General features: G+C 46.1%; 2 protein-coding genes across 2 annotated transcripts in view; one reads left to right on the top strand and one right to left on the bottom strand.

Annotated features, from left to right (window-relative positions):
* The window catches only part of Smr (Smrter), a gene marked incomplete at its 3' end in the record, with an annotated part of 74,115 nt that overhangs the window by 39,909 nt on the left and 12,769 nt on the right, over nucleotides 1-21,437 (top strand). Inside the window, exons 3-6 of the mRNA XM_064698821.1 lie at nucleotides 5,080-6,355; nucleotides 7,515-9,453; nucleotides 10,194-10,572; nucleotides 10,827-11,203. Coding sequence (XP_064554891.1) covers nucleotides 5,080-6,355; nucleotides 7,515-9,453; nucleotides 10,194-10,572; nucleotides 10,827-11,203 — 3,971 coding nt within the window. The remainder of the gene's footprint in view (nucleotides 1-5,079; nucleotides 6,356-7,514; nucleotides 9,454-10,193; nucleotides 10,573-10,826; nucleotides 11,204-21,437) is intronic.
* LOC135439942 (ice-structuring glycoprotein) lies at nucleotides 13,685-15,971 on the bottom strand. The gene is made up of 2 exons (XM_064698822.1): nucleotides 15,472-15,971; nucleotides 13,685-15,365 (listed from the first exon to the last, which is right to left on the bottom strand). Exons 1-2 carry the CDS (start codon nucleotides 15,969-15,971, stop codon nucleotides 13,796-13,798), a joined length of 2,070 nt encoding a protein of 689 aa, XP_064554892.1. The 3' UTR covers nucleotides 13,685-13,795.

Genomic DNA, 21,437 nt, shown 5'->3' on the forward strand with positions numbered 1-21,437 from the left:
TATCTTGTGTATCTCAATACTAGCTCGTGCTTCTTTTATAGTTGGCTCCTTCTCTTCCTCGCTTTCGCTCGCTCTCTTTCTTTCCCTCTTTCTAAGCCTGTTAAGCTGTTGGCAGTCTTAACCGCAAATTAAATTTCCAGCCCAGCTAAAATTTAATGGCACACACAGCTCCGACAACAGGGTGACACAAGCAGCAGCAGCACAGGAGCCACAGGATGAAAGTTAGTTTTTAAAGTTGTTTTCCCGTCGCCCTCTTCTCCAGTCACGGCCTCTGCTTCAGCTCAAAAGTTTTGCGCCTATAAAGGACAGCCTCCCTCCCAGTGGAGCTGCCGCAGGGCTAGGGACAGTTGGATGATCGCTGTAGGGGGTGCCTAGTGGGTGTGGAAGGGGGGGGGGGGGGCGGGGGTGTTGTCTGGATAATAATCAGGCATGGCGGCATACAAAATGCAGCCACCTACCGGCTGCTGTTGTCCACGTGCCCACGCCCGTGCGCACTCCCGGGCATTTATAACAAGGCATGTCCGTTCGCCGCACACCACCTGACCCCCTGCCACGCACACTCAGCCGTACGTAACCGTTAAAAACGGTGCAAAAACACGGGACACTCACACACATACAGACGGGACACACGCACGCACACGCTCACATAAAAATCGATAAATTTTTGCACTTGCCTCGCCACATGCCCAGAGCCGTAAGGCAGACGCCTGAGCATGGCCAGTGCCGTGTCGAAGGGGGGTCGCCTGCCTGGTTGAGCGCCTAGCCCCAGCGTCGCGCCCGGCAACTCCTACGGGCTTCTCTTTTACTGCGTTGTAGCGGCATTTGCCTTCAGGCTGCGACAGGACAACTTGCTTAACTGCTGCTGCTGCCGTTGTTGTTGTTGCTGCTGCTGCCGCTGCTGCTGCTGCTGCTTCCTTCTCTTCTTTTTTCGCATTCGTGTGTCTCCACACCAGATTCGCTCGCTATTTGCGTGGGTGTGTGCGCCTGCCCTCTGGCTGCCCTCGCAGTTAGTTTTGCTTGCATGGCGTCTTTTATTTTATATATGCCACACACAGACTTGTATTTGCACATAAATATATATATATATGTATATATATTTATATGCATGGACATTTGTATCTGCACGTGTATTTGTATATATAGCACATGCAATGTGGCGCACAGGCGTGGCTGCTTTATGGCCCGGCGGGTGGCTGCAGGGCGCGCCAGGATGCTGTCAGGCACACGCACACTTCTGCACGGCCACATGCACGGCCACATGCACAGCCACGGGCACAGCCACGGGCACAGGCTCTGTCACATGTACACGCACATGAATATGCACATAACGGTACATGTGACCTGTCTCAGTGCCGCTGCCAGCGTCGCTGTCGCTGTCGCCGTGGCCAACGCAGCAGCTGCTGCTGCTGTTGCTGCTGCTGCCGCGTGCCTTCAACTTTACAACAACAAGAAAGGCAAAACAAAAACAAATGCAAGGAGAAGAACAACAAAAAAACATACCATATTCACGTTGCAAATTTTAATTATTTGTTGATGTTCGTGGCGCAACTTTAAGGCCCACGCAAACAGCAGCCGCAGCCGCAGGCGCAGCGGAGCAGCAGCAGCAGCAGCAGCAGCAGCAGCAGCGGAGCAGCAGCAGCGGCTAAAAAGGAAGCAGGATAGAGCGAGAGAGCAAGATAGGGGCAGAGAGACCGCGCTCAGTTTGAGAGCTCTGGGAGCTGCGAGCTGCGGCAGCAGAGCTTATTATTGTCAAAGCTCTTGTGTTGTTTGTTTACCTGCGTTCGCTTCTTTTCTTTTTTACCTTTTGGTCGCACTAAAGTTGCATTTGGTGGGAAAGCGAGCGCAAGTGATAACAGATTAAAATCAAATTGAGAAACTCGGCGGGAAAAACAAAAAACGAATAAATAAATAAATAATTAAAAGTTGTTGCTGAATTTTTTCAAAGCTTAAGCTTTCAAGTGCAAAGCGCTTTTTTTTTTGTGCTTGGAACAAACAGCCGAAAAAGTAATTAAAGTGCATACAGTGGTGGCTCGAAAAATCACAACACCTCGATAATGTTGTACAACATGTACGATATATTTGTATAAAATAATATTTCTAATATTTATATGCGCATTTGTCAGAAATGTTCTATTTCCATGTCTTTCTTTTGCATAAACTCTTCAAAATAATAATTACACAAATGCAAATTAATAGGAAATACTTAAACACTTTCATTATATTGGTGCTCTAAGGATCTCAATAAGTTTAAATCATATGCAAATCATATACACATAGTTATATTCAGTAAATTGATATTTTTCAGAAATGTGGTCATCCGGAAATAATGTTTTTTAGAAATCCTAATCTATTTTTTTTTTTAATAATACATATTGTATTTATAGAATGCTATGGTTGAGAAACATTTTGTATTATTTTAAAAGTCTTAATATATATATATATAGAATATATACATATATATAAATATATTCTACAGAATATAATATAATATAATATTAGGCTTTATGAGGGGTTTTAAAACTTATTTCGACTAGCGGCCATTTTGAGAATACATATATATATATATATTTATAATGTATAGATTGAAGTACCCCCTGCCCCCTGTATACCTCTAGCCGCGATAAGAGTTTGCTTTGAGAAAGACAGGTCTGTGCAAAGAATATATATATATTTATATATATATATATTTATATATATATATATTTATATATATATATATTTATATATTAGGTACAAAGTATTTATATAAAAAGTAACAAATATACATACATATATAATATAATACAATATAAATAATGTGGGAAATAGGAAAGAGGACTACCAAAAAAGAAGTTTACAATTCGTGTGCGAACTCCAGTGTACTCAATTTGCGAGAGCCCACTGTATACCAAATAAAAGACGAAATTAGCTAGAATGTAAATGAAATATTTGATTGATATAATTAACTTTTTAGATAGTACGTGTAAAATACCAAAGTACAAGGAAAAGATAATAGGCAGCAAAATGAATATAGAACAGAATATTTAAATTCCAAATATAATTATAATCTAAGTTATTTATAGAAGTTTTTTGTATTATTAAATTCTTATGCAATCAATAATCGCGCAAATTTACTAATTTTCGCCCTCTCTCTCTGTCTCTCTCTCTCTCTCTCTTGCAGGTAAGACATCTAAGCGAACCTGGGCACAAAAGAAACTCGAAACGTATTCAAAGGAGGAGCTCGCAAATTGGCAACTGTTGGCAATGCGGGGCTGCGGGGCTGCGGGGTTTGGGATATTGCGACAGGGGTTTTGGGGTTGCGCGAGGTTCCGTTTTCTATGTGTGTGTGTGTGTGTGTGTGCGTGCGCGTGTATATTGCTGTAGGTCGATATGATTGATGAGAAATGGCAGGCAGCAGCAGGAGGCGTCGGGGCAGCGACGTCGTCGTCGTCGTCGTCGTTTGATTTTAAAGCTGAATGAGCCAGACAGCCGCCGCCGCCGCCGCCTGATGGGCAGCCCGTGGGGGCGGGGCGGCAGCGCAGCTTTAAAGTGCTATTTCGCATGCTTCATTCTTTAAAAATAGCAATTGCTGAAGTTCGGCAACGTTGCGCACCTTTGCATGCCGTTGCCGTGCTCTGCGTAGCTATGTTTATGTGTGTGTGTGTGTGTGTGTGTCATTATTATTTAATGAATAAATAAACGAGCCCTGTGCGGGCGGGTGTCTGTTTCTCATGCATACCCCCCCGCGCCCAGCTTCCCTCTCAAACCGTTTCTCGATGTGTGACGTCGTTATTGTCGCCCCGCGGTCGCTCGCAACGGCCGTAGGTCAGACGCGTCTCACGTTAATCATATCTCAAACGTAGCGTCAAACGCGTTGCAGCAGCGACGCGCTGCCGTTTAAAAATTTAAATAATGAACGCAGACGCGGGGTGGATTATGGCATGGCAGCAGCCGACGTCGAGCGTCGTTTTGACGCTGTCTGACATGTTCGCTGCGCACATGTTGTCGTAACATGCTGGATGTTGCCGTTCGCTGTGCACATGTTGTACGACCAAGTCTAATCGCGCTATGCTGCTGCTTTGTCGCATTCACTCACACACACAGGCACGCGCGCCACGAATACGAGCAGCACAGCGATACGCTTGCCATCTCGCTCATTTTTGTCGTTTCGTTCGCTTGTGCGCGCTCGCTCACATCCACATCCACACCCACACCCACACCGTGTGCAACATGTGTGAAGCGGTTGGCCCGCCGGCCGGGTTTGTGTCCTCAATAAAAAAAGTAAAATTAAGGCGCATCACCAAATCAAAGCCCATTTAATTTTGTGCATCTTCTTGCAAATTGCGATCGCGTTGCACTCGCGTCCTCATTCGATTAGCTTTGATTAAGCTAAGCGTTCGCATTGGGGTCAAGCCCGTTTACCCACTTGTCGCCACTTCATCGCCAACTGGCCATAATACGCGCCTACTGTGAATACACCTAATGCTAATTTTTGCATATAGCATGCAATAAAGATTCATTCATCAATTGACTAAATCCAGCCAAATTGGGGCACATAAATATGTATATTTACATGTGCAGATATATTATATATATATATATATGCATATTATTTAAATTATGCTGATTGTTCAGTTGTGCTAGTTTTTATGATGGTTAACGCGTAGCTGAGTTCAGGCGATAGTATCGAGTGAACGATCGTCAGTTCAAACAGAATTTTATAGGCTTACTATTGTAAATGAACTATTTGTTAAATCAATTGTTAATTTGTTGACGATATATATCGATTAAGTGTGTAGCAAGATGTTGTCCTTTGCTTTGGTCCACATTTAGTTGGATTGGTTTTGCTTTATAGAGTATAGCGTAAAAACCTATCGATAGAGTTTTATGAACAATCGAGTGTTACGCTATTACGAATCGATATATATCGATCAAAAGGTTGCAAGGGAGCAATTATGCTGTTTGCTTAGCTAGTTAGTTGATTTACAGATTCAAGATCAATATGCGAATGAAGGGATACAGATAGATCGTATTATATAGTCGTAACAACTTATCTAGTTATCTAATAACTCTCTCCTGTTCCTCTCGCTCCACCTTCAGGCCGTACCGGACCATGGATCAGCAGCAGTATGTCAAGAGCTTGGGCCACGCCCATCAGCAGCAGCAGCATCAGCAGCAGCAGCATCAGCAGCATCAGCAGCAAATGCATCACCATCACCACCATCAGCAGCAGCAGCAGCAGCAGCAACAGCAACAGCAGCCGCAGCAGCAGCAGCAATCCTCGCGCTCGGCAGCTAGTCCGCTGTCGCCGCCACGTCCCGGACCGGGCAGCGCGGCGGCCGCTGCGGCTGCGAATAGCTATGCAAAGTTTGCGGATGCACCGCAACATTTTATACAGTCGCCGGCGTACAGCATTGGAATCGCGCCGGTGGCCAGCTATCGGGAGAACCATTATATGCGGATACCTCAGGCCTCGGTGCCGGAATTTCAGCGTGCCGGACGTGCAGCAACTGTGGCCTCCAGTGCCGTTGGCGGTGGCTGCAAGACCGGACCGGGCGGCGGCGCCTCATCTGTCGCTGGTCCCGGTGCCGGCGGCGTTGTCCAAGTGGCCGGCAATATGCCGCCGCCGGGCGCCCAGCCGGGCAGCGTGCTCGTCATGGAGGCCATGTCGCATTACCCAACGTTGCAGTACAACAACGAATACCTGACCAATGCCGCAGCTGTGGCAGCGGTCAATCAGCGACAACAGCAGCAGCAGCAGCAGCAACAACAGCAGCAGCAGCAGCAGCATCATCAGGCGCTGTCTGAGCCGCCGGGCAGCATGGGCCAGCCCTATAAGAAGCAGCGTTTGAGCGAGCCCAATGCCAGCAGCATGAATCACCTGCCACACCAGCAACAGCAGCAACAGCAACAGCAGCAGCAGCAGCAGCAGCGCTCGTCACCCGCTCAGCAGCACAACAGCCGGCAGAGCAATCATGGCGCCGTGTTGCACATGTCCGCTGCCGCGGCAGCTGCCTCTGTGCTGACACCGCTGGCCATGCAACAGCTCAAGGTGGAAACGCTGCCCCAACAACAACAGCAGCAGCAGCAACAACAGCAGCAGCAACAACAGCAGCAGCAGCAGCAGCAGCATGCGCATGCGCCACGTGGCATTTTGCCGCCGCCAATTGTCTCAACAGCCCAGCTGATCAGCGTCTCCACGGCGCCCATGAACAGCAGCAGCAGCATCAGCAGCAGCATCGGCGGCAACATCGGCAGCAACATCGGCAGCAGCCTCAGCTGCGGAATGGGCAGCAGCCAAGCTGCAATGGCAGCAGCAGCAGCAGCTGCGGCGGCGGCAGCAGCCGCCAGCAGCTCCGAGGCATACCATCCACAGGTGAAGAATTGATTTAGCAATGACATTAGCTTAAAGTTGGCGCTTAAAGCTAGGCAAACAAAAAAAAAACTGTTTATAGCAAAGCTTTTGAACACTTTGAACAGGTTTAATGTGCTTTTTGGAAAGCTCCAATAACAGCAAAAGTATAGAATATAAAGCTATATAGAGTATATATAGCTAGCAGGCTCAGCTTATATTGGAAGGAGACTCTTAGCACAGCAAAGCTTAAAGCTTATGCCATAAATAATCATTTTAAACACTTTTAACAGCCTTAATGTGCTTTATAAAAAGCTCAAATATCAGATAAAGTGTGCAAAATTAAGCTAAAGAGAATATATAGCTAGTATTTGTAGCTTTTAGCTGTTAAGCACCAAAAAGCTTAAAGGCTTTTATAAATTTATTCATTTCAAATACGTTAGACAGCTTTAATAAGCTTTTTCTAAAGCCCAAATCTTAAGAAAACTGTAGAATTGATAAGCTATAGAGAAATATAGAACTTGTATGTGTTCAGCCACTTTGTAAGGAGTCTTTCAGCTTCATAGATTAAGTCAAAGAATTGCTCACATACAGTTTGTCAGTCACTAGCTAGGGGTTTACAGTTTTAAAATAAGTCTTTATATCAAATAGACACTATGAATGGAGTATTAGGCGGACGGAAAGATCTCTTCCTGATAAAGATCAAAAATTGCTCAATAACAGTTTGTGAGTCACTTGCCTTGGTTATACAGTTTGAGAGCACACATATTTACTATACTCACAGTTTGACGGACACTGAATTGAGCTTACAGTTGTGCAGTCATTCTTCCAATCAAAGTCAATTTTTCAGCTGATATTTTACGCTTGAATAGATTATTGTGCAATAGAAAAAAATATCTTATAGATAAAGACAAGAAATGCTCAGCAACAGTTTGCGAGTCATTTGGCTTGGTTATACAGTTTGAGAGCCACTCTGACTATAATCAAAAAGTCGCCCTTTTCAGCTGTTTTTCCGTTGTGAATAGAGTTTTGCACATTTTTCATAGATGAACACGAAGAGTTTTTGCAGTCTTGTCCTTATTATTATATTATTTTTGCACAGTTTGAGTGCCACTGTAAGCCAATGTCATTGCACAACAATTGTGAGCTGTATTTAATCAAGATTCTTCTCGCACAAACACAGGTGGAGGCCATTTCGCCCACGTTGCCCAGCGACAATGCCGAGGAGCGTGCCCGCAGCAGCGGCAGCAGCAGCAGCAACAACAACAACAACAGCAGCAACAACAACGCCAGCACCAGCAGCAGCAGCAGCAACAACAGCAGCAACATCGCCAAGGAGGAGCTATTGATGCAAATCCAACGTGTGGACAATGAGATCAAGTGCGCCGAAACGGCAATGGAAACGTTGCGCAGAAAGGAGAAGGCGCTGCTGGACGAGGCGGTGGCAACAGTGGCCGCAATCAAGCAGCAACAGGCAGCCGTTGCAGAGAGCGGCGCCAGCTGCAGCAGCGTCAGCGGAACGAGCAGCGGCACGAGCAGCGGCGGCGGCAATGAGATTATGGAGCTGGCGTGGCGTACACAGATGCTGGCGCAGGGCATCTATGAGGCGAACCGAAAGACGGCCGCCGAACAACATTCCCAGGTGGAGGAGGCGGGCGGCGGCGAGGAACGGGCACGCCCCTGGCTGCCGTTATATAATCAACCGCTGGATGTGGAGGCATTAACGCATCTAATCAAACGCCATCAGACGCTGATCAAGAATCCCCTGCTGACGCATATACGCAAATTGAAAGCGGAACGCTGGGAGCACAATCAGGGTCTGGTTGAGAAATATACCAAGGATCAGGCCGATTGGCAGCGCCGATGCGAACGGGCCGAGGGCAGTGCCAAGCGGAAGGCGCGCGAGGCCAAGAATCGTGAATTCTTCGAGAAGGTGTTCACGGAGTTGCGTAAACAGCGCGAGGATAAGGAGCGCTTCAATCGTGTCGGCTCGCGCATCAAATCCGAGGCAGATCTCGAAGAGATCATGGACGGCCTGCAGGAGCAGGCGCTGGAGGATAAAAAGATGCGCTCCTATGCCGTTATACCGCCCCTAATGCACGACGCCCGTCAACGCCATTGCGCCTACCACAACGAGAACGGACGCATCGAGGACATGGTGGCCGTACACGAGGAGCGCAAGGCCCTCAATCTGTGGACAGCCGGCGAGAAGGAGACGTTCAAGGAGAAATATCTACAGCATCCGAAGAACTTTGGTGCCATTGCGGCCAGCCTGGACCGCAAATCGCCGCAGGATTGCGTACGCTATTACTACCTCAGCAAAAAGACGGAGAACTACAAGCAGCTGTTGCGCAAATCCCGCCAACGGACGCGCAGCAGCCGCAACCCGGCCAAGGCCCAGGCCCAACAGCCCCAATGCATTATCGATTCCCTAACAACTGGCGTCACGACTCGCCTACAGCGCGAACAGCAACAGAAATCCGGCAATCGTTCCAGCGCCGTCGCCGAACGCGAGCGTGCCGAACGCGCTGCCGAACGGGAGCGTGTCGCCGAAAAGGCCGCCGCCGATGCCGCCAAGGCGGCCGAGTGTGCCGCCGAGAAGGCGAGCGCCGTTAGCAAGGCCGCCGAGGCGGCTGCCGGCAGCGAGAAGGTGGCCAAGACTGCAGCTGCAGCAGCAGCAGCAGTCGCCGCCGCAGCCGCCGCTGCAGCAGCAGCTGATAAGACGGACGCTGCGAAGGCGACGCATGCGGCAGCAGGGAAGCATGCAACAGCAGCTGCAGCAGCAGCTAAAACGGAGATCTCAACGGGCAGCAGCAGCAGCAGCAGCAGCGATGCCAAAGCCAAAACCGCTGAGGAGCAAGCGGTTGCATCCACGTCGTCCGCTGCAACTGCAACAGCTGCAGCGGCAGCGGCAGCGGCAACAGCTGCTGCCAGCAATGCAGCCGCCGGCGCAGCGGCAGCGCCCAAGGCGTCCAAGTTGCAGCCAGGCGAAGCAAAAGCAGCAGCAGCCGCAGCAGCAGCAGCAGCCGCAGCAGCAGCCAAGTCCGAGCGGGAGCAGCCAGCGGAGGCGGATGAGCATCGGGCCGCCAAGAGCAAAGCAAAGGCCACCGATAGCTACAATGGTAAGCAATCGATAACTTATCGTTATCACGCTCAAGCGTGCACAAAAATATTTATCGAAATCGATATGTATTGGAAAAGATGTTTAGCAGAGACGATATGTACTTAAATCGATATGTATTGAAAACGATGTGTATCGAAGTCGATATGTATTTAAGACGATTTGTATCGAAATCGATGTATTTCAATCAATATGTATCGAAGTCGACATGTATTAAAAAAACTATCTGTATCGAATTCGATTTGTATAGAAATATGTACAGAGATTTGTATCGAAATGGATATGTGTTGAAAACGATATGTATCGAAATCGATTTGTATCGATATTTCGTATAATGCTTCTCAGCAATTGTCTCGCACCTAAGTTTTCCTTCCTTGTCTCTCACATCTGTGAATTCAGGCCATGTTTCCAATTTCGAAAATCTTCCATTTGTGTCGTATTTACATATGATTCTGAACTGTCTAAATCGAAATCGATAAATTAAATTCTTAAATAAGAAATGAATGCAACCCCTATTTTTTGATCGACAGTTATCGATAACAACAGCAATCAATTAGCTGTTACAAGCAACGCACACTTTATCGATAACAACTGCAAACGATTAAGTGAAAGTTAAACACGCCGTCATTATTGTTGATGAACTTCTTTGAAATATCGAAAGGCACTCAAGCGATAACAATTCCGTATTTTTATCATTAACATTTGAGCACAATTTCTTATTACTTTGCATTATTTTTACAGCAACTGGTACAGCCGGAGTCAGTGCCACGCCCTCAACAACGCCCGCGGTCAGCGTGGCGATCAACGGCTTCAAGCCCGGCTACCAGAGCGTCGTCATGGCCAACGTCAAGGCGCCAGCGCCAGCAGCTGGCCTTGACGATGCCGCAACCGGAGCTGCAGCAACAACGTCGACAAATGCAACGGGCGATAAAATCGTCAAGGCCGCATCGAATACTGCAGCTGCTGCTGGCTTCGTTGTGCCCAATGCGGCTGCATCGGAGCCTGTGAGCAACGCAACGCTTACGACGGCCACCACGGCTGGCAACTATTTGGGCCAGAAGCTGAAGGCGGCGCAAGTCGAGGGACTCGGTGCCGGCAATGACCTGCACACGGATGTTAGGTAAGTTTTCGATCAAAAGAAATATCGTTTAGAAGTTATAATCATAAAATGTGGAGCTATCGATTACACAGTACTTCATATAAGTAAGTCTATCAATAGATGAATATTTGTTAGACATGTATCGATACAAGATATGCAACGCAAATATTTCATTTAATCGATAAAACTATCTATCGATAAAACAATACCAAATAGAAAAGTATCGATAAGAGATGTATAAAGCAAGTGTTTAATTGTTGTATCATTTGTTATAGCGAGGCCAAGAAGAAACGTTACGAGCTGACGCCCGGCGAGGCAAACAACGCCAGCAACAACAACAACAACAACAACAACAGCAGCAACAACAGCAACAACAATAACAGCAGCAACAACAACATCAAAGTGACCAACACCAAGGACGCATCGAATCAAGTCTCGTTCATTGACAAGGGCCCCGGCTCAATGCTGACGCCCGCCGCATCCATATCGTTGCTCTACAGCAGCGCCATGGCCACAACGGCAGCGGTGGCCGCGATGGTAGCAGGACCTGGAGCAGGCACAAGGCCAGCGACGGCATTGACGCCGACCATGGTGACAGATCGGGCTGGCAATTTGCTGAGCACATCCGAGGTTCTGGCATTGGATGGCAAAGGTAAGTGCTGCAAGTTTTCTTTAATATTAATTATACTCATCTCAAAACACCCAAGCCTTGAACTCGTTAAAAGCTCTGAAAGCTTCCGAAATTTCCACGCCCAGCTCGTCCTCTCCCTTTCTTTCTCTCTCTCTCTCTCTCCCTGTGCGGGGAATTTCTGCTTTAAGCTCTGGCAAAATTCTCATATTTCGTAAAAGCTCCTTTGCAAGGCTTTGACATCCAAGCAGCTAAATTCCCCAATTGCCAGAAAACTTTTTCGGCAACAACTTGGAGCCTTTGAGCTTTGAGCTGCTTTCCGGGCAACGGCTTTTGGCCGAGCTTTCAAAAAGCTTTTGTAGCTCTTCTAGCTTTAAGGCTCTGCTCTGCTCTAGCTTGAGCTTTAAACGTGCGTCACGTTATGCTCAAAGCTTTTAAAGCTAACTTTTGCTGTTAACACGTTTTTTTTTTTTGACATTTTTTGCTGAGCTTTTTCAGCTTTTATCGTTGAACTGCATTTGGAACAACTCGCGTGGCCTTTGTGCTTATCAAAAATGCATTTGCGCCTTCACAATTGCAGTTTTTGCGCTTTGTGTGGCATCTGTTTATTAAGTGTTTGCCCCTCCTTCCCAACTACCTCCCCCCCCCCGCTTGATACTCTTTATCCCCACGCCTCTCACTGTTTGACGTCCGCCCTGACTCTGTCCCCCCTATGCATATTTGATGCTCCGCATTTGCCTCAAGCCTTGCTTGGGCTGCCTTTGCTGCCTTTGCTGCCTTTGCTGTGCTGTGTGGCTGCCACATTGGATGCTTGATTGAGTGCGTGCCACGTTTTCGCGTGCCCCGAGTGGGTCGTTCTGGTTGTGCAGCCTCTGTCGCCGCATCCTTTCCGTCCGTCTGTCCATTTGTCTGTCGTCTGTCATTCAGCTCAGCTCAGCTCTTGCAGTGCGCTTTGTTTGCATCTCCAGCTCTCTCTCTCTCTCTCTCTCTCTCTCTCTCTCTCTCTCTCTCTCTCTCTCTCTCTCGCTCTCTTTCACTTTCTGCCACCCTTCAGCCATTTCCGGCCTCCGTTTGGCTGTCATCTCCCTGGCGAGTTAATTAAACGCAATTAAATTAAAATTTTTGTAAACGTCTTTTTTATTATGCAAGTGATTTAATTTAATTATTAAATTGCCGCAACGTTTGTTTGCATTAACCGACGCCATCTTTTGCAACAAACGAGCGCTAGCTGAATGGCGCCCGAGCCGTGGGCTCTGCAAGGGAGGGGGCGGGGCTTCTGGCGAATCAATGTTTTGATAAATCCTGGTTAGCTCGCGGGATTGTTGTTGTAAAGGTTGTTTGCAACAATCGATAAGCGTTATCGATAACTGCTATCGACGTGCATTGTTTAGTTGCGATTAGCTGTTATTTTGCGTTTATCGATAACAAACACTTTTCTCCACAAGCAATTGTTGCGTTTGCCCTTCGCTTATCTATCGATAACAAGCTATAATCGATTAGCTTTCATTTATCGATACCAGGCGTTGTTAAAATGATAGAGCTTGCTGCACCCTCATTTTTTGTCTTAAAGTATGTGCAATTGAATATGAAGTTCTGGCCAAACAAATATCGATAGCACACATAGCGGACGATAACAGTGTTGAATCACGTCAATTTCTTTAGATTGCATTTGATCAGCGCAATCGATAGACGTTTGTTTTCACAACTAACAGTTTGTTATATTGTTTATCGGAAGTTGTTATGTTGTTATCGATTTAACAATGAGAACAGTTGCTTGATTTTGTGCGTCCATTTTGATTATCTAAATTCTATAACCGAAAATCGATCGATTTAGCATTTATCGATAACAATGTTGAATATATCCTTTGCACTTAGTTTGTGAGCTGTTAGCAATGACTGTTGGCTCAACTTAAACGATTCAAATGTATCGATAAGTCGATAACAGCGTCAAATTAAATATTTTAGTGGTATATTTTAAATTAGTCGATGTCATTTGTCGATGGAAAAAAATACTTAATTACAAATATGCGTATTTTTGACACTTTTGAAATTGATCGTCATTTATCGATAAAAACTATGTTAAATTCAAACGCTCATTATAGACATATTTTCAACTTAATCGATTCATTCAAATATGCATGTTTTTGGCCCTTCAAAGTGTATCGATAACAATTATCGATAATATAATATTTAATTCAAATACGCATAAGTTAGACACTTTTCAATTAATCTATGCCATTTATCGATAGAACAATATTTCAATAAAATATGCATATTTTTGGCACTTAAAAGTTAATCGATGTCATTTATCGATATACAATATCGATATACAATATTATAATATTTAATTCAACTACGCATATTTTTGGCACCTAAAAGTTAATCGATGCCATTTATCGATAAAAATGAAGCTCACATGTTTTTTGTTTTCTTTTTGGTTTTACAATTAAATTTTATTCATGCAAACTTTAGAGCGATTCACAAAAAAAAAAAGTGGTTGTGCTTTGGTGTGTGTGCGTCCGTATGCGTGTGTGTGTGCGTGCATTTAATTGCGTGCTTAATTCGATAATTAATCGATTAGTTGTTTTGGTTTCGGTTTTGTTTTGTTGCATTAGTTTAGGGCGCTGCCTCCGTTGCTTCCGTTGCAGTTGTTGCCTCACGCTTTGCGGCGCTGCTGTTGCTGTTGCCGCCGCTGCTGCTGCTAATCGAGCTGTTGTTGTTGTTGTTGTTGCTGTTGCTGTTGTTGTTGCTGCTGTTGTCCAGCTCATCGGCGTGGCACAGCTTGCGATGCTTGTGCACAAAATAGTAGCTGGGAAACTTGCTGCCGCACGTCTTGCAAGGATAATACTGCACGTTCATGTCCAGCGGACGCACCTCGCGGCGCAGCAAGGCCGCCGCCGACAATGTTGCATCCGCGCCCGCAGCAACTGTTGCTGCTGCAGCTGGCGTTGTTGCTGCTGCTGCTGCTGCTGCTGCTGTTGCTGCTGCTGTTGTTGCTACTGTTGCTGTTGTTGTTAGGCTGTTGCTGCTGAGCTGCGGCGTTGTCTCCGCCAACTTCTTGTCCAAGCTGAGCGGATTGAGATGCCGCTTGGCGTGCTTCTGATAGCAATACTGCGATTTGAATGTGTGTTTGCAGTAAACGCACACGAACAGCTCCGCATGCGTTTGCTTGCGATGTGTTGCTGCTGTTGCTGCAGTTGCTGCTGTTGCAGATGTTGCCGCTGTAGCTGTTGCAGCTGTAGATGTTGCTGCCGCATCGGTGCTATTCTCATTCGCCTCCTGCTGCTGCTGCTGCTGCCGCTGCTGGCTGCTGATGGCCCGCGCCATTTGCTGGTGAAACGAATAGCTGACGCTTTGCTGTGTGCGCTGCTCGCCGCCGCCGCCGCCGCCAGCTGCCTCAAAGCAGCTGTTGTCCGGCTTATGGCCGTACGCCGTGTTCAGTATGCGGCGAAAGCGTACGGGTCCATCGCAGCTGGCCACATCGATGATGAATTTGGTGGCCGGTGTTGCCGTCTCCAGCTGCACGCTCGGCAGCGGCGTCTTGGCCAGCTGCAGTCCGCGATTGTTGCCGCTGTTGTTGTTGTTGCTGTTGTTGCTGCTGCTGCTGCGTTTGATTGAGCTTTTGCGTGCGCTGTTGCCGCCGCGTCGCTGCTTATTGCTTGCGCTTGTTGTGGCAACAGTTGCTGCTGCTGGCGGCGCTGGCGGCAACGGCGGCGGCGTCGCTTGCTTTTTGCTTTCCACACGCTCAATGTTCAGGCTGCTGGCGGCGCTGCTGCTCGCCAGGCTGCTGACCACGGACACGTTGCAATCCTCCGTGTCCAGCTCGTTGTCGGTGGCCGTGTTGCTATCGATAAACACCTCCACATCCTCCTCCTCCTCCGCCGCCGCCGTCGCTTCCGTTTCCTCCATCTTCTTCTGCTTTTCCTTGTCCTTGTCCAGCTGCAGCTGCTGCTCCGACTCAGTCAATTGCAGCTGCTCAGCTGCTGCCACCGGCTGTTGCATGTAGGCTGCAGCAGCAATTGTTGGCGGCGGCGCTGGCAGAAAGCCAAAATTCGGCAATGTCGCTTTGCTCGGTATGGGCCTTATGATCTTGGAGGCGCCGCTTCCAGCCGCCAGCTGCAGCTGGTGCGGATTGGCTGGACTGCCGCTCAGATAGCCCTCGGTTTGGGCGCGCGCCAGAAACGCGCTGCGAGTGAACGGCGAGAGTAATAGAAAAACAAACATAACTTGCAACTGGCAACACACACAATAAAAACAAAACAAATCAAAACAAAAGAAAACAAACTGCCTACCGACAAATCTCCAAAGCGCGCGGCATATGCAAGACATGCGTCGCCAGCAGCACGGCAAATATGTTGTCCACATTCAGATCCAAGTAGCCGGTGTACATGTATGTCAACAGCGGCGCGAATTGCTCCGCCGTCACATTGCCCAGATACAGCAGCAATTCACCGCCAGCAGCAGCACCAGCAACAGTTGCACTCGCTTGCGGTGTTGCAACTGCCGCTGCCGCTGCTGCTGCGGCTGCGGCTGCAACTGTTGCCTCATCCATGCGTATGGCCGAGCGCAAATAGCCGCTGTGCATGCCCAGCACCAGAGCGTGTGCCACAAAGCGCACGCTGCTCGGCGCTGGGCCCACCTCGAGTATAACATCCGGCGGCGTGGAAATGACGCCGCCAACGCCAAGCGGCATGTTGCTGCAGCTTGTGGCAGCAGCGGCATTCGACAGGCGGCTGTTGGCGCTGCCGTTGCTGCCGCCGCTGCTGCTGCCAGTTAGCCAATTGGTAAACATTTCAAAAAAAAAAAAAACTCCAAAAAAAAAAACAACGCGAAGACGCGACGCGCGAGTCGTGTGCGGCAAGTGGCGGCTGCAGAGGAAGAGCAGCTGCTGCCAACCGTCACGTGTGCAACTCAAATTCGAACTGATGACCGCCTCGTGGCGCCTGCCGCGTTTTATAGCCAACACACAGCCAGTCGCACACACACACACTCTCACACACACACACACACACACACCAACACACCAAGAGTCCTGTCAGCTGTGTGAGTCCTTCGGCTGCTGCTGCTTCCTCGGCTCTGCCTCTCAGCTTCGGCTGTTGTCGAGATTATGCTGCCAGCTTTTTGTTTGTTGTCGGTTTGGTCTGTTTAATTGGACCATGTTGTTCTTGTTGTTGCTGTTGCTGTTGTTGTTGTTGCTGTTGCAGCATATTTTGCACATTTTAAGCCAAATTAACTGGAGACTTCACAATATCTATTGCCTACTTTCTTGCGCTTCAAATTCAAATTAATAAATCAATTTAAACTTAAATCGTATATTCATTTATTTATATATACATAATACATACATAATATTAATATTACATAATATTATTTATACATATATATCTATTGAGTATATATATATATAGCTTTAAAAACATGTTGCCTACTTTTCAGCGCTTCGCTTTCAGTCAATCAGCTTATAGAAATTCATAATTATATTCAATTAATAATCTATAACAACTATAAAAAAAAATAATAATATAAATAACACATACATATAATAGAATATATATTTTTTTGAATTTGTTCCTTTTGTTTTTAATTTTTCTTTTATTTAGCGATCAACCGTAATTGCAAAATAAATACAAAGTTTTTTTTTCAAGTTATTCCAAAAACAAACAAAAAATAGACTAATTATAAATATATGTTCTCAGCTCTTGGCAATCACTTTCGCCATGAATTCGCCAATTGTGTTTCGAAAAGTGTTGCCTACTTTCGGGCGAACTATTTGAAATGCACAAAGTGCGAATAAATAAATGTTAAAAAATATTTAAATATTTTATAAAAATAATTAAGAATTGAACTAAAAAACAGCTAAATATTAAAAACTATTTCGCCAACGAATCGCCAACTTAACTGAACAGTTTTAGTAAATGCTCAAGTTTCAAATTTTTTCAATTTTCTTTTCTTTTCTCTCTTTTGCTTAATATAGTATATTCTTTTAATATTTTTACCCCGACATACTCTGTAAATTTGATGGCTCAATTGGCAATTTCTGCAATTTTCCAATGTGATTATTTTGTGTTTAAAATAGGGAAAACACATTTTGTGAACATTTTGTAAACCGACCGCGACTTTTACTTTGAGTACAGCTTCAGTCAGTTAGAGTTGCCAATTTTTCGGAGCTGCTTCAAAATCCGTTTGCCTTTTGGCTTTGCGTCAATTCACGGCACCTAAGAGCGGCACCCTGCCATCCCCTTCTACCCCTGCAGCTACCCTGCCCTCCTTTCGCTGCCCTTGTCCATGTGTTTGGCTCAAAAAGCGGCGCCTCAATCGACTTAATTGATTTGTGGGCATAACCAACACATATTTACATACGACTCGGCAACATGTGTGTGTGTGTGTGTGTTGATTTTGTGTGTGTGTGTGGCTACTTTATCTACCTGTGTGTGTTAGTCGCTATTAGCCCACTATTTGAAGCTACTCTCATCGACAAATAAAGTCCTTTGGCTGCGATAACAAAAATAAATTTATGGCAAATTATATTTATTAAAATAAGTTCAGCTTCCGGTTCCGCTTGTGTTTCCATTCCGATTTGAACTAGTTCACAGTTCAACAACCTAAGCAAAAGTTTTGGCTAAATGCTTCCAAGTAAGCCCGTTTTTATGGACGCAACTAGAAGGCAATGTATTCGGGTTCGAATCCACGACCAATTTCTCTCGCTTCTCCCTTTTATTGCCCTATCGCTTTTCTATCGCTTTCTTATCCGCCTGCATCACTTGCATCAATGAAACCGAATTGGTTTTGAGGTTAGAATTGCACCCTTTTCCTTGTTGGCCAAACTATCGCCAAGCTATCTGTCCGGCTGATACTGCTGCTTTTGCCCCTGTAAAGGGCATACGCTAGTCGGCTGAACATTATTAGTCTATTGTCGCTTCTTCTACTAATTTGCCCAACATTTGCCTTTGCACTTTTTTCTACTACCTTTTTCTTCCTTTTGTGGCAATGTGTGTGTTGTGTGTGTGTGCGTGTGTGTGTGTGTTTGTGTGTGTTTGGCTTGGTTTTATTTGTGTGGCTTTGGTATTTGGACATTTGGTTGGCTTTTAATTACCGCTGTTGCTATCTCTGCCCCTGCCCCTGGCCCTCCTAGCCTCTGCCTCTGCCGCCGCCTCTCTATCCCCTCCACCCCGCTCCCGCTGCCTCTCCTGCTGCTGATCGGTTTTATTTGTTGAATAAACCCCGCACCACTCCTCCGCCCCACCACAAAAACCTGCAGCCTTAACTTTTATTTGCCGTGTGCGACAAATTTGTCAAAAAATGTTTGACATTTGCTTGCAGCAAGGTGAAGCCGGGGTTTGGTTAAGGGCTGCGGGAAAGGGCAGAAGGGCTGGCTACAGGCCAAAAGGGAGATGCATTTTTATAGATATGGTCAATCGGTTAGTTTGCCGACCTGTTTGCTGTTGTTGCTGTTGTTGTTGCTGTTGTATTGATAGGCTAATTAAATTAAGTTGTTGCTGTTGCAAGCTGAACCTGTCCATTGCGATTAAGCTTCAATCAAGCGTTAACAATTTTAATTAAATTATTTCGAAATGTAATTATAAATGTTCGTCATGCATAAATTGTGTTATTCATTTATTTAGCAATAACTGGCCACGCCCCCCCGGTCCCCCGCCCATGCTGCCGTCATCAACCCTTTTTGTTGTTTTATTTTCCTGTTTCTGTTTTTTTCGGTTTTTTTTTTTTTTTTTTTATTTTTTCGACCACTTTGCCAGCTTCTGCTCTCGATTGTTTCTGCATTTTGAATAAATAATCACAACGTAGGCAAAAAATGAATTTCATAAATTGCCAGCAAACAGGAGAAACAAAAGCTGGCAACAAGTCGCCTCTGACTGACTGCGAGATACCCTGTAACAAGCTGTCGCTAAATATAATCAAATATTTATGCACTATAAGAATTTCATGGTTTTTATGTGTGCTTCTTCTTCCCTCATCAAGTCATTGCATACCTCTAGTGCTTCTTCTTCGTCTTCTTCTTCCCTAATGGAATCACACTTTGGGAAACGTGTTCTTGTTTAACTCGGGTATTTTCCTTCCGATCTTTATGAAACTTTCAGAGCTTGAATACGGCATACTCAAGTGTGTGCATACCAAAGACCGAGAATATCGCTTCATTATTCTTCGAGCTGTTGACAGGCAATGAGTTCAGCTTGCCAGAAAGTTGAATATACCAAAAAAATTACAGTTTAGGTTGATCTCTCCCAAACAACCTCCGAGATATTGCTAAATCCGAATAAAAAGCAATTGTAAAATTGATATTTATCGATATTTCGTGGTAATTGTTGGCATGAACTCAACTTTATTCTGCGCGTGCGAAACGAGAAGCCATGCCAAGTCTCAAGTTCTTATAGTATCCGAGTTTCGAGTTGGCTTCATCAACTCGGCTTTTGCTGCTGACCAAGAATATACATATATGCTTAATGTGCTCGTTAAAGCCTTCTTCTGCCTGTTATAGATATATGTATTTTTTTTATTCATTTTCCATGCGTTCAGCGTATGAAACAAAAAAAATGTTAATCACACACATGCATATGCCTGTCAGGATTTGGTTGCTCATATCCTGCTGCTGCTGCTGCTGCTGCTCTTGTTGTTGTCGTCATCGTCAATCTGTCACATTTGTTAAATGCTACAATTAATCCCCCAAGCGCGTCTGCCCAGCTCTTTTGCCGTTCTGCCCGTAGCCATCGCTGCGCAACTGTTGTATTATCCTGCGTCCCGCGTCCCGCGTCCAGCTCATTTTGCCCTCTAATAATAACTCACCTTTGACCTTTCCGCACATACATAATTCACATAGCATAATGTGACATTACAGGGCACATTTGCCTTAAAATGTGTTACGTACTTTAAATCACACTTATCGCTAAGCTATCGATAAATTGTCGAGTATGCCTCTGATATCAAAGCTCATTAAACCACAAACTTAAAGCTCAAAGATGCCACACTTAGGCCATTTTTTGCAATGTTCGATTACACAATTTATCGCTTGTTTGATTTATCGATTTTTGTGCATTATCAACTAATTAATTTATTAATTATTTAGTATATTGAAAACTTGACGGGGGCTCACCACAAATTCAGCCAGACTTTGCAGGCTTTCGCACCAGTTTGCTTAGTTTTAGATATTTTCTTTGTGATCGATATTTATCGATTTAACATAAGGCTGCTGCGCTTAGCCCAGTTCTGCAGACATGCATTTTGAATTTGATCGATAAATATCGCGTTGTTAGCTATCGATTTAGCACAATTAACCAGCTGCACTTATATTTTTAAATTTGTGTCGATAAATATCGATTTATTTACTATCGATTATCGATTTAGCTGTCGCATTTAGCCCAGCTGTTTGTGTACACTTGCTCCACGGTGCGACAGTGGAATGAAAATGACAACAGCAACAACAACACGAAGAAGAAGAAGAAGAAGAAGAAGAGCTACTGCTGCAGTAGCAGGCCATCAACTGCTGCTGCAATTCAATTCAATTAACGCGACGGTTAAAAGCTCTGCGCAATTAGCTTTTCTCTCGTTAGCCTCTTCTCGCTTCCGCTGCGCTCCCCTTTAGCCGGAGTCTGACAAAGGGGTCGGAATGGTGAGGCCAAGGGGCGGGGGCCAGGGGGGCAGGAGGGGGGGGGGGGCGAGGTTTAAAACATTTTTGCTGATCTTTGCAGTAAGCTAGCAAATTGCCTGCCAACCAATCGAGCGACTGCAAGCGACGCACACACACGCACGCACACATGCATACGGCCTGTCAACTGTTGGCTTTTGTCTTACACACACTCACACACACACACATGCACGTACACACACACACATTGACCGTAAAACTGCTGCTGAGCCTTTTGGTCATGTTGACAGGCAAACCGCCCGCTCGTTACCTGCTGCTGCCTATCCCCCCCCCCCCCCTCCCCCTCAGCTCACTCAGCTGCATTTCTCTCTCGTCCCTGCTTGTCCCCGCTTTCGCCCCTCTACAAATCCATCTACGCCCCTGCCCTTGTGCAATTTTCGCTTCTGTTGTCGCTTTTAGCTGTAGCTTATCCCAGTTGGATTTTATTGTTTGTACACAGTTGCCAAGTGGACGGAGGCGGGCATGACCATGCTCAGTGGGCTAGCGGGAGGGGTGGGTGGTGCGGTGCGAATTGAGATAGGCAGCAGGTAGCCGAAGCGGTTTGTTAAGCAGAGACACACGGCAGCTCATACGCACGTGTTGCCACTTGTCCATTGCCAT

This window comes from Drosophila montana, unplaced genomic scaffold (genome assembly GCF_035044405.1).
Source record: "Drosophila montana isolate Dmon_TW-CO22-7 unplaced genomic scaffold, ASM3504440v1 contig_786_1, whole genome shotgun sequence".
In the NCBI taxonomy this organism is placed as follows: Eukaryota; Metazoa; Arthropoda; class Insecta; order Diptera; family Drosophilidae; genus Drosophila; species Drosophila montana.

Coding starts and splice junctions, on each gene's coding strand:
- LOC135439942 (XM_064698822.1), bottom strand. CDS start 15,971: ATGTTTACCAATTGGCTAACTGGCAGCAGCAGCGGCGGCAGCAACGGC. Junction 15,366..15,471: donor CGCGCTTTGGAGATTTGTCG/GTAGGCAGTTTG, acceptor GTTCACTCGCAG/CGCGTTTCTGGCGCGCGCCC.